Source organism: Oryctolagus cuniculus, chromosome 7, assembly GCF_964237555.1.
Source record: "Oryctolagus cuniculus chromosome 7, mOryCun1.1, whole genome shotgun sequence".
NCBI lineage: Eukaryota > Metazoa > Chordata > Mammalia > Lagomorpha > Leporidae > Oryctolagus > Oryctolagus cuniculus.
The window spans coordinates 47384123-47394936 of NC_091438.1; the positions used below are offsets into that span (position 1 = coordinate 47384123).

The 10814-nt window shown below is 45.9% G+C and overlaps 2 protein-coding genes across 2 annotated transcripts in view; both read left to right on the forward strand.

Moving 5' to 3' along the window:
* The window catches only part of HORMAD1 (HORMA domain containing 1), a 70572-nt gene extending 65848 nt beyond the window's left edge, over positions 1-4724 (forward strand). Inside the window, exon 17 of the mRNA XM_070077738.1 lies at positions 4543-4724. The gene's annotated coding sequence lies outside the window, so the exon portion shown is untranslated. The remainder of the gene's footprint in view (positions 1-4542) is intronic.
* Positions 1-8488, forward strand: part of GOLPH3L (golgi phosphoprotein 3 like) — a 45126-nt gene extending 36638 nt beyond the window's left edge. Inside the window, exons 4-5 of the mRNA XM_070077745.1 lie at positions 4543-6268; positions 6637-8488. Of these exons, the coding sequence (XP_069933846.1) occupies positions 4543-4970 (428 nt within the window). The 3' untranslated portion in view covers positions 4971-6268; positions 6637-8488. The remainder of the gene's footprint in view (positions 1-4542; positions 6269-6636) is intronic.
* Positions 8489-10814: the final 2326 nt, after the last annotated feature.

Below are 10814 nucleotides of genomic sequence, written 5' to 3' on the forward strand. Positions count from 1 at the left end.
ACCTACATGATGAGATTAAGTGAGGTGAATGACCCTAGGCATTGTGACTAAGCATAAGGCTACTGTGCAAGGGTTACTTGAACATAAACCCTGTAATACTGCAGTCAATCTGATAACTGAAATAGCCACTAACTGACTAACAGGCAAGAAGATATAAGCATGGATACGCTGAAAAGGATAGAATCCCATAGAATTTAAATTATTAATTGTTTATTTCTGGAATTTTCGAATTAATAGTTTCAGGCTATGCCAGACTGCAGTTAATTGACACCATGGAAAACAAAACCCTGGATAAGACAAGACTACTATATTTTGTTAAATTTTTGTTTTGCACAGATGCTCCTTTACTTACAACAAGGTTATATCCTAATAAATCCATTGTAAGTCAAAAAATATAAGACAAAATACATTTAATATACTAATCTACTAAACTTCATAGCTTAGCCTTTCTTAAACAGGCTCAGAATACTTACGTAGCCTATGATTAGGCAAAATCCTCTATCACAGAGCCTATTTTATAATATAATAAAGTACTTAATATCTCATGTAATTTACTGAATACTGAAAGTGAAAAATAGAATGGTTGAGTCGGCATTGTGGCACCATGGGTTAAGCCTGAGACGTCAATCGGATCCCATAGTGGAGCGCTAGTTCAAGTCCTGGCTCCTCTGCTTTCTGATCCACCTCCCTGCTGGAGGCAGAGAGAGAGAGAGAGAGAGAGGTCTTCCATCTGCTGGTTCACTCCTCAAATGGCCACAACGGCCAGGACTGGATCAGGCTGAAGCCAGCAGTCATGAGCTTCTTCCAGGTCTCCCACATGGGTGCAAGGGCCCAAGGACTTGGGCCATCCTCTGCTGCTTTCCCAGGCCATAGCAGAGAGCTGGACTGAAAGTGGAGCAGGGGCCAGCACTGTGGCATAGCAGGTAAAGCCGCCACCTGCAGTGCCAGCATCCCACATGGGCACCGGTTTCGAGTCCTGGCTGCTCTACTTCCGGTCTAGCTCTCTGCTGTGGCCTGGGAAAGCAGTAGAAGATGGCCCAAGTCCTTGGGCCCTTGTGCCCCCATGGGAGACCTGGAAGACTCCTGGCTCCTGGCTTCAGATCAGCTCAGCTCTAACCATTGTGGCCATTGGGGAGTGAACTAGCAGATGGAAGACCTTTCTCTCTCTCTGCCTCTCCTTCTCTCTCTGTGTAACTCTTTCAAGTAAATAAATAAATCTTTTAAAAAAAAAAAAGAAAGAAAGAAAGAAAGAAAGAAAGAAAGAAGGAAAGAAAGAAAGAAAGAAAGAAAGAAAGAAAGAAAGAAAGAAAGAAAGAAAGAAAGAAAGAAAGAAAGAAAGAAAGAAAGAAAGAAAGAAAGAAAGAAAGAAGAGCAGCCGGGACTCAAATCAGCACCCACATGGGATGCCGGGACTGCAGGCAGTGGTGTTACCCACTATGCCACAGTGCTAGCCCCTGTAGTTTTTTTGTTTGTTTTCTTATTTGTTTTTTGTGATACCTTTTTCTGATTTTGGTATCAGGGTAAAGTCAATCACATAAGTTAAAAATGTTTCTTTCTCTTCTGTTGTTTTATTTCCCCCAATTTTTATTTATTTATTTTGCTGGCTCACTCCCTAAATGCCCTCAACAGTTAGAACTGGGCCAAGGCCAAGTCTGGGAGCCAGGAATTCAATTCAGGTCTCCCATGTGAATGGCAGAAACCCAATCACTTGAGGCAACACTGCTGTCTCCCATGATCTGCCTTAGCAAAAAGCTGAAGCCAGGAGCCAGAGCCAGGTATTGAACCCAGGCACTGTGATACAGGACACAGGTGTCTTGACCAGCACCTTAACTCCTAGGCCAAATGCCTGCCTCTCTTGTTTTTTTAAATGAAGAGTCAGTATTAATTTTTCTTTTTTAAGATTTATTTTAGGTGCCAGCTCCATGGCACGTAGGTTAATCCTCTGCCTGTGGCTCTGGCATCCCATATGGGTGCCAGTTCGATTCCTGGCTGCTTCTCTTCCGATCCAGCTCTCTTCTATGGCCTGGGAAAGCAGTAGAGGATAGGCCAAGTCCTTGGGCCCCTGCACCCACATGGGAGACTGGGAAGAAGCACCTGGCTCCTGGCCTCGGATCGGCGCAGCTCCGGCCATTGCGGCCATCTGGGGAGTGAACCAGTGGTAAGGAAGACCTTTCTCTCTGTCTCTCCCTCTCACTGTCTGTAACTCTACCTCTCAAATAAATAAATAAAATCTTTAAAAAATATATTCATTTTATTTATTTTCAAGGCAGAGTTACAGAGATAGAGACAGAAAGAAAGATCTTCCATCAGCTGGTTCACTCCCCAAAAGGTTACCACAGCTGGGGGTTGGCTAGGCCGAAGTCAGGGACCTGGAACTCCATTTGAGTCTCCAACATGGATGGCAAGGCCCAAGTACTTGGGCCATCTTCCACTGGTTTCCCAGGCGCATAAGCAGGGAGCTAGATCTGAAAGGGAGGAGCCAAGACTCCTCCCAGCATTCTTTTTTTTTTTTTTTTTTTTGACAGGCAGAGTGGACAGTGAGAGAGAGAGACAGAGAGAAAGGTCTTCCTTTTCCGTTGGTTCACCCTCCAATGGCCGCCATGGCCGGCGCGCTGCGCTGATCCGATGGCAGGAGCCAGGTACTTATCCTGGTCTCCCATGGGGTGCAGGGCCCAAGAACTTGGGCCATCCTCCACTGCACTCCCTGGCCACAACAGAGAGCTGGCCTGGAAGAGGGGCAACTGGGACAGAATCCGGTGCCCCAACCGGGACTAGAACCCAGTGTGCCGGCGCCGCCGCAAAGTGGAGGATTAGCCTAGTGAGCCACGGCGCCGACCCTCCCAGCATTTTTATGGGATGCTGGCATGGCATCTCAGGCAGCAGCTTAACTTGCTGCACCACAACACTAGCCCCTATTTCTCTCTTAAATTCTGTCCATTTTGCATCTTATATTTTGGGATTGGTCCCTTTCTCATTATTAAATATCCTCCACCTTTTTTAAAAGACATTTTTTTAAAAGTCTATCTTATCTGATATTAGTGTAGCCACTCCAGCTCTCTTCTTGTTGCATTTTCCCTTATTTTAGTTTCAACATATTTGTATGTTTAAGTCTAAGTGTGTTTCCTATAGATTGCATATAGTTGGATCATATTTTTTCATTCACTCTGACAGTCTGTCTTTTGCTTGGATTGTTTCATCTACTCACATTTAATGTTATTACTAATATGGTAAAATTTACATCTGTAATTTACATCTGTCTGTCTCTCTGTTATTGTTGTTGTTCTGTTTCTCCTATGGTGCCTTCTTTTGTATTAAGTGGATGTTTTCTAGTGTAGTGAGTAATATTTTGTTATAATATTTTAATCTTTTAATTATCCTTAAGTTGTTTTTTAGGCTATTTGCTTAAGTGGTTACTCTAGGGCTTACAAATATACATCTTGACTTACAAAAGCTACCTGGGATTTATTAAAAAAATTAATTTCAATGTAATTCAAATAATGGATTTTACTTCCATAGAACTCCATTCCTCTCCCCACTTTTGTGTTAATATTGTTACATGTATTGCATGTGTGTAATGTATGTAAAACAAACAATACTCATTGTTATAATTATTACTGAAGAAGAAAGGTCAGGGGCCGGAGCCGTGGCACAGTAGGTTAATCCTCCGCATGCGGCGTTGGCAGCCCCTATGGGTGCTGTTTCTAGTCCTGACTGCTCTTCTTCCAATCTAGCTCTCTGCTTTGGCCTGGGAAAGCAGCAGAAGATGGCCCAAGTGCTTGGGCTCCTGTACCCACGTGGGAGACCTGGAAGAGGCTCCTGGCTCCTGGCTCCTGGCTCCTGGCTCCTGGCTCCTGGCTTTGGATCGGAGCAATTCTGGCCATTGCAGCCATTTGGGGAGTGTAAGGCAGAGTAGTGGAGCTCTTCATCTTTCAGGCCTGCCTCCGCTCTTAGACAGAACCTCTGCCCTACACTGAGGTAGAGGTGGGGACAGTGGCTCCTGCTGTATGAGTAGGCACTAGGCAGTGGGTGGTAACCCTGGTCTTCTTGGTTTGACCTTTCCAGGGCAGAACCTCTATGAGCAAGCTCAAGTGGAGCAATTGAGGTTCCAATACAACTGGCCTACCACACCTGGGAAAAGCTTCTGCCCTATAAGGAAGGGAAGGGAAGGGAGTCTCAGGGCTCTCAGCCACACCAGCCCAAACAGAACTTCTATAGAAATCATGTAGGAAAGACTGGTGTCCCAAAGAGAACATCCAAAGTACAGAATGATTAACAGTGTCACAGAGAGGTCATATAAGTAAGCGTGGAAATAAAATCCATAAGCTCTAGTTATAGGGGTCCTTGATAAGATTTTGGGTGAAGGTGTTTTAATGCGAAATATAGTTGTAGTCAAAACCAGAGTATTAAGGACAAAAGATTAAATGGATTGGGGAATTAATAGAGATTACGCTTTTGAAATTTTAAACCACTCAAGGTTCCACATAACTAGGTTACATTTTTTGTTTTTCTCTATTTATTATGTCTTATTTCTTTTCCCCACAGGTGAGACCTGGAACCCCTTCAAATTACAGTACCAGCTAAGAAATGTACGAGAGAGAATTGCCAAGAACCTTGTGGAGAAGGGTATTTTGACCACTGAGAAGCAGAATTTCCTGCTTTTTGACATGACTACTCATCCAGTGACCAACACAACCGAGAAACAGAGACTAGTGAAAAAACTTCAGGATAGTGTTCTAGAGCGGTGGGTAAATGACCCTCAGCGGATGGACAAGCGAACACTAGCTCTCCTGGTGCTTGCCCACTCCTCTGATGTGCTAGAGAATGTCTTCTCCTCTCTGACAGACGACAAGTATGATGTGGCAATGAATCGAGCCAAGGACATAGTAGAACTGGACCCTGAAGTGGAGGGGATTAAGCACAGTGCCACAGAGATGATCTGGGCTGTGCTGGCAGCCTTCAATAAATCCTAAAGCCAGTAGGTGGGTTCTCCTATCCCCTTGCTGGTTGTTGACCGTCAGAGACCCATACTGAGTTTTCTGTGATGAGCTGTTTTCATGGCTTTTTTTCCTCCCCTTCTCTTGAATCAGACTCGTGATTGGAGGAGAGCAACTTCAGGGCTTCTTCGTAGACTTTGGCCATTGTAGTAAGCAGGTTTTATTCTCCCTGTCCTTCCATTCCATAGGTGAATGAACTGGGTGAACCTATACACACCCAATAAACACTTTCTTCCATTTCTTGGCTTAGTTTCATCCACCGTGCTTTTTGATCAACAGAAATATTTAAGCAAGATTTGAGATTCTCCAGCAACAAAATGTGAATGAGATGAAGAGCAAACCATTTATTATACTGTTCTGTTTTCTGTCTTAAATAGATGTTTTCACAGCCTTTGTCTCTCTCAAATTCTGCTGAATAGTATAGCTAATTGAAATAATTGTTGGAGCAGGCATTTAGCTTAGTGGTTAAGCTGTCAGTTAGGACACCTGGCATAGTAACTGGTTTGACACCCAGCTCTGGCTCCTGACTCCAGGTTCCAGTCAACAAAGACCCTGGGAGGCAGCAGTCATGGCTCAGCTAACGTGGGAGACCTGAATTGATTTTCCAGCTTCCAATTTGGGCCAGATCCACTCCCAGCTGCTGTGGGAATGTTGGGGAGTGAACTAGCAGATGGGAGTTCTGTCTGTTTCTATCTCTGTCTCTGCCTCTCAGAAGAAAAAAAAAAGGAAGGGAGGAGAGATGGAAGGAAACAAGGCTGGCTGCCAAACTATCTTTGGATGGAGGGCCGTGGAAACAAAACTAATTTTTGGAGCAAATAGTCTCTGAGATTATATGCCTTGCTAGTGATTTTCTCATCTTTCCTTTTCTGTGATAATGAGAAAGTCCCAAATGTGATTGCCTAGATCTCATAGTATGCTCCCTCTTAGCATTATCACACTTCCTCATTTGCTGAGACAAAAAAATCTAACAGAAAAAAAAATGTATTTCGCCCACCTCCTTCATGTAGTCCACATTAGAATTAGTAAAGGAAGGGGGGGTGGGGTGGGGCATGAGAATGTGCATCCTTCGGCAGGAGTGTTCTGTTTCTCCAGACTACTGTAAATGTGTCTTCTCTGAATGAATGGAGTGAATTGTAAGCTTCAGTTGCCGAATAGCAGCTCCTTGAGTACAAACAGTAGATCTGATCTTCAGATCTTCTTGTTCCTTGGGGTTTCTTTGTTTCTGCTTCATGTATAAATTGATAAATCCTGTCCATACTTTAGAGTTCTGGGAGGTGGTTTTTTTTTTTTTTTTTTTTTTTTTGACAGGCAGAGTGGACAGTGAGAGAGAGAGACAGAGAGATAAAGGTCTTCCTTTGCCGTTGGTTCACCCTCCAATGGCCGCCGCTGCAGCCGGCGCACCGCGCTGATCCGATGGCAGGAGCCAGGATCCAGGTGCTTTTCCTGGTCTCCCATGGGGTGCAGGGCCCAAGCACCTGGGCCATCCTCCACTGCACTCCCTGGCCATAGCAGAGAGCTGGCCTGGAAGAGGGGCAACTGGGACAGAATCCGGCGCCCCGACCGGGACTAGAGCCCGGTGTGCCGGTGCCGCAAGGTGGAGGATTAGCCTATTGAGCCACGGCGCCGGCTCGAGTTCTGGGAGTTTTATCTATATGTAGTCATCCGTCTTGTTTACACATTAAAACACCTTCACCAGCCGGCGCCACGGCTCACTAGGCTAATCCTCCGCCTTGTGGCGCCAGCACACCGGGTTCTAGTCCCAGTCGGGGCGCCGGATTCTGTTCCAGTTGCCCCTCTTCCAGGCCAGCTCTCTGCTGTGGCCTGGGAAGGCAGTGGAGGATGGCCCAAGTGCTTGGGCTCTGCACCCATGGGAGACCAGGAGAAGCACCTGGCTCCAGCCATCGGATCAGCGTGGTGCGCCGGCCGCAGCGCGCCGGCCGTGGCGGCCATTGGAGGGTGAACCAACGGCAAAGGAAGTGTCGCTCCCCCTCTTCATGGAGGAACGACACAGGACCCTGCGCTGTTCTTTTGTCTGCTCGGCCCTTCCCGGGTTTGCTGCTGGTTCTTCCCGGGTTGGCTGCCGACCCCTCCACCTCCGTGGAGGGGCGGCTCCCCCTGCCACTTTCCCCACTTCTGTGGGGGAGCGGCACACCGCCGGCCGGCTCTCTCAGGGGCTGCACAGGTGTTCCTTCAGATAGATGTTCCCTGGTGCATGTTGTCTCTCTCCTCCTTTATAGTCCTCTTCCACCAATCCCAACTCTGCTACCCACACGCCGAGTACGCTGCTCTCCTCCAATCAGGAGCAGCTCCTGCAGCTTGTCAAGTTGGTGAGAGGCAGCTGGGTAGAAGCTGTTTCCTCCTCTCCCAGCGCCATATTGTGGGAGAGCAGATGCATAGAATAAGTCTTAATTCCAGTAACAGTCTAGTCCGAGTTGCTCCCCACAGGAAGACCTTTCTCTCTGTCTCTCTCTCTCACTGTCCACTCTGCCTGTCAAAAAAAAAAATAAAAAATAAAAGAATGATCCTATTTAGCGGGGCAATTTGGCATCATAAAGTCCAATGTTTGGGGTTATAAAGAGGACAGGCACTAAGTTGTTCTAGGTGCTGCCTATTGGTCACTGCAGAGAGACAGACTAACAAAGGGCTGATACAGGTGACCCAGATCTGCCATCGGATCCTCTGATTAGAAGTAATGAAATGTGGGCCGGCGCTGTGGCTCACTAGGCTAATCCTCCGCCTTGCGGCGCCGGCACACCGGGTTCTAGTCCGGGTCGGGGCACCGGATTCTGTCCCGGTTGCCCCTCTTCCAGGCCAGCTCTCTGCTGTGGCCTGGGAGTGCAGTGGAGGATGGCCCAAGTCCTTGGGCCCTGCACCCCATGGGAGACCAGGATAAGTACCTGGCTCCTGCCATCGGATCAGCGCGGTGCGCTGGCCACGGCAGCCATTGGAGGGTGAACCAATGGCAAAGGAAGACCTTTCTCTTTGTCTCTCTCTCTCACTGTCCACTCTGCCTGTCAAAAAAAAAAGAAGTAATGAAATGCTTTTAACTTCATCTACCCAATCTAGCACCAAAAAACTCCCCAATTCAGTTAACATCTAAAAAATGTTTCCCCTCAAGTGTCTGTCAGGTGAATAGAGATATAAATGCAATTGAAACAAATTCTGAATGTGAGGCTGGGTCAGGTTTTAGTCTGACTCTGAAAGTGCAAAAGCCAGTCCACGTGTGGTCTCCGTGGGACTTCTCTTTTCGGCCCATTTGAATAATTTGGCATGAACTGAAATCGGGTTTTTCGGTGGAAAGTTTCAGCTTGACTAGGGGTAGAAGTTGAGTTCTTTCTTGCAACTCTTAGTCAGTGTTCATTTTTATATAGTGTCAATAAGAGGAGGATGTCTTTAGTTTGGATCTGCATCATGTTCACTGCCAAACACCTTCTCATTTAATGCATATGGTCTTCACATTTCTGTATAATAAAGATCAGCTATTGCCTCTCTGATTCCTCTGTGCACAGTTTTATAACTTCATTGTTTTAACTGGAAATAAGAGCTTTCCATGCAATGCTAGTGAGGCCTCCCCCTTAACACTAGCATATCATCCTCTGTTTTGTCCTGTGTAGAAAACAGAGAAAAAAAAAAAGAAAGTTTATTGTAACATTGTATAGACTGGGGGACACTGCATACCAGTGCTGACCTGAACACCAGCTGATGTAAAGTCTGCATAGTATCTCCATCTCAGTCAAAGTAAGTTACCCAATTATACCATAACTACCAGGAAGAAAGTGAGTATGACCTGCCCTCCTAATGTCTACTTGCAAGTGATGCCTGAATTTATCTAAAAGCTAAAAGCCTGAGATCCGAAAGGTAGATAACACATCTATCACAGAGTTAACATGTAAACATACCATTGTGCTCATAACTGGCTTATTGTTCTTCCTTTCTTTACAAAGGAAAAACAAGTAGTTTATTTATTAGGACTGTTTATACTTTCCTGCTATTTTTATTTAAGACAAAGCACTGTCTCCATAGTCGTGTTCATGCAATGTTTTGTAAAATGTGTTACAAAACCCCCTGAATGCACGTGCACAGTGAGGTACCTTGCTACAATGCAGGTTTCTAGTAAATCAGTCTCTGGGGTTAGTACTTTAGAAAGATTCATTTTCAACAAGCTCTGTAAAAGCTTGCATGTTAAAATTTTAGAATACCAATCTTATTTTATTGCCTGCATTTTCATTCATCCAAAAAAATGAGAACTTAGAAACTGACTGGCACTTGCTAGGTACTGACATAACACATGCTTCTAACTCCCAAGAATGCATATTTAAATGAGCAAGAAAGATACTTTGTGATAAATACTCAAGTAAAAGTATAAACTTAATACTTCGAAGCAAAAACAAAGAACTTTCTTCCTGGGAATATTAGGAAAAACATTGAGAGTTACATTTCCTTATAGTGGTTATCATATGCTGGGCACTTTTGTTGTCAGGTACCATGCTAATTGGTTATTTTTTTTTTTTAATTTTTTTAGAGAGGTAGATACAGAGAGTGAGGTCTTCCATACACTGGCTCACTCCCCAGATAGCCGCAATGGCCAGCCGAAGCCAGGAGCTAGGAGCTTCTTGCGGGTCTCCCACGTGGGTTTAGTGGCCCAAGGACTTGGGCCATCTTCTACTGCTTTTCCAGGCCATAGCAGAGAGCTGGATCGGAACTAGAGCAGACAGGAGTCGAACCAGTCTCCATATGGGATGCTGGTGAAGGCCAGGGCTTTAACCAGCTGTGCCACAGCACCGGCCCCCCCAGTTGGTTTATGTTTTATCTCATTTATTCCTCACAACCCTAAAAAACCCTTCAAGGTTCTTTTAAAGAAAACTCGAAGGCCGGCGCCGCAGCTCACTAGGCTAATCCTCCGCCTTGCAGTGCTGGCACACCGGATTCTGTCCCGGTTGCCCCTCTTCCAGGCCAGCTCTCTGCTGTGGCCAGGGAGTGCAGTGGAGGATGGCCCAAGTCCTTGGGCCCTGCACCCCGTGGGAGACCAGGAGAAGCACCTGGCTCCTGCCATCGGATCAGCGTGGTGCACCGGCCGCAGCGCGCTGGCCGCGGAGGCCATTGGAGGGTGAACCAACGGCAAAGGAAGACCTTTCTCTCTGTCTGTATCTCTCTCTCTCACTGTCCACTCTGCCTGTCAAAAAAAGAAAGAAAGAAAGAAAGAAAGAAAGAAAGAAAGAAAGAAAGAAAGAAAGAAAGAAAGAAAGAAAGAAAGAAAGAAAGAAAGGAAAAAAGAAAAGAAAACTCGAGAGGTGATAGGCTTGCCTGAAGACACAGTGCCAAACGTGAGTTCAACCTAATACTCTCCATTTGAACTCAGTCTTCTAAAAAAAAAAAAAAAAAACTGATTGATTTGAAAGGCAGAGTTACAGAGAGGCAGAGGCAGAGAGAGAGAAAGAGAGTCTTCCATCCTCTGGTTCACTCCCCAGATGGTTGCAACGACTGGAACTGTGCAGATCTGAAGCCAGGAGCCAGGAGCTTCTTCTGGGTCTCCCACACGGGTGCAGGGGCCCAAGCACTTGGGCCATCTTTTACTGCTTTCCCAGGCCATAGCAGAGAGCTGGATCAGAAGTGGAGCAGCTGGGACTTGAACCAGCACCCATATGGGATGCCAGCACCGAAGGCGGAGGATTAACCAAATGAGCCACAGCGCCAGCCCCCTAAGTAAAATCTTAATTATCTCCTACCTAAAGTTTTCAGGGGAACCCTAGCTAGACTATCCACCTCTAGTATCTTTCAGCTTGGAATTCTGAATATTTTTACTTATTAGTAACAAATTTA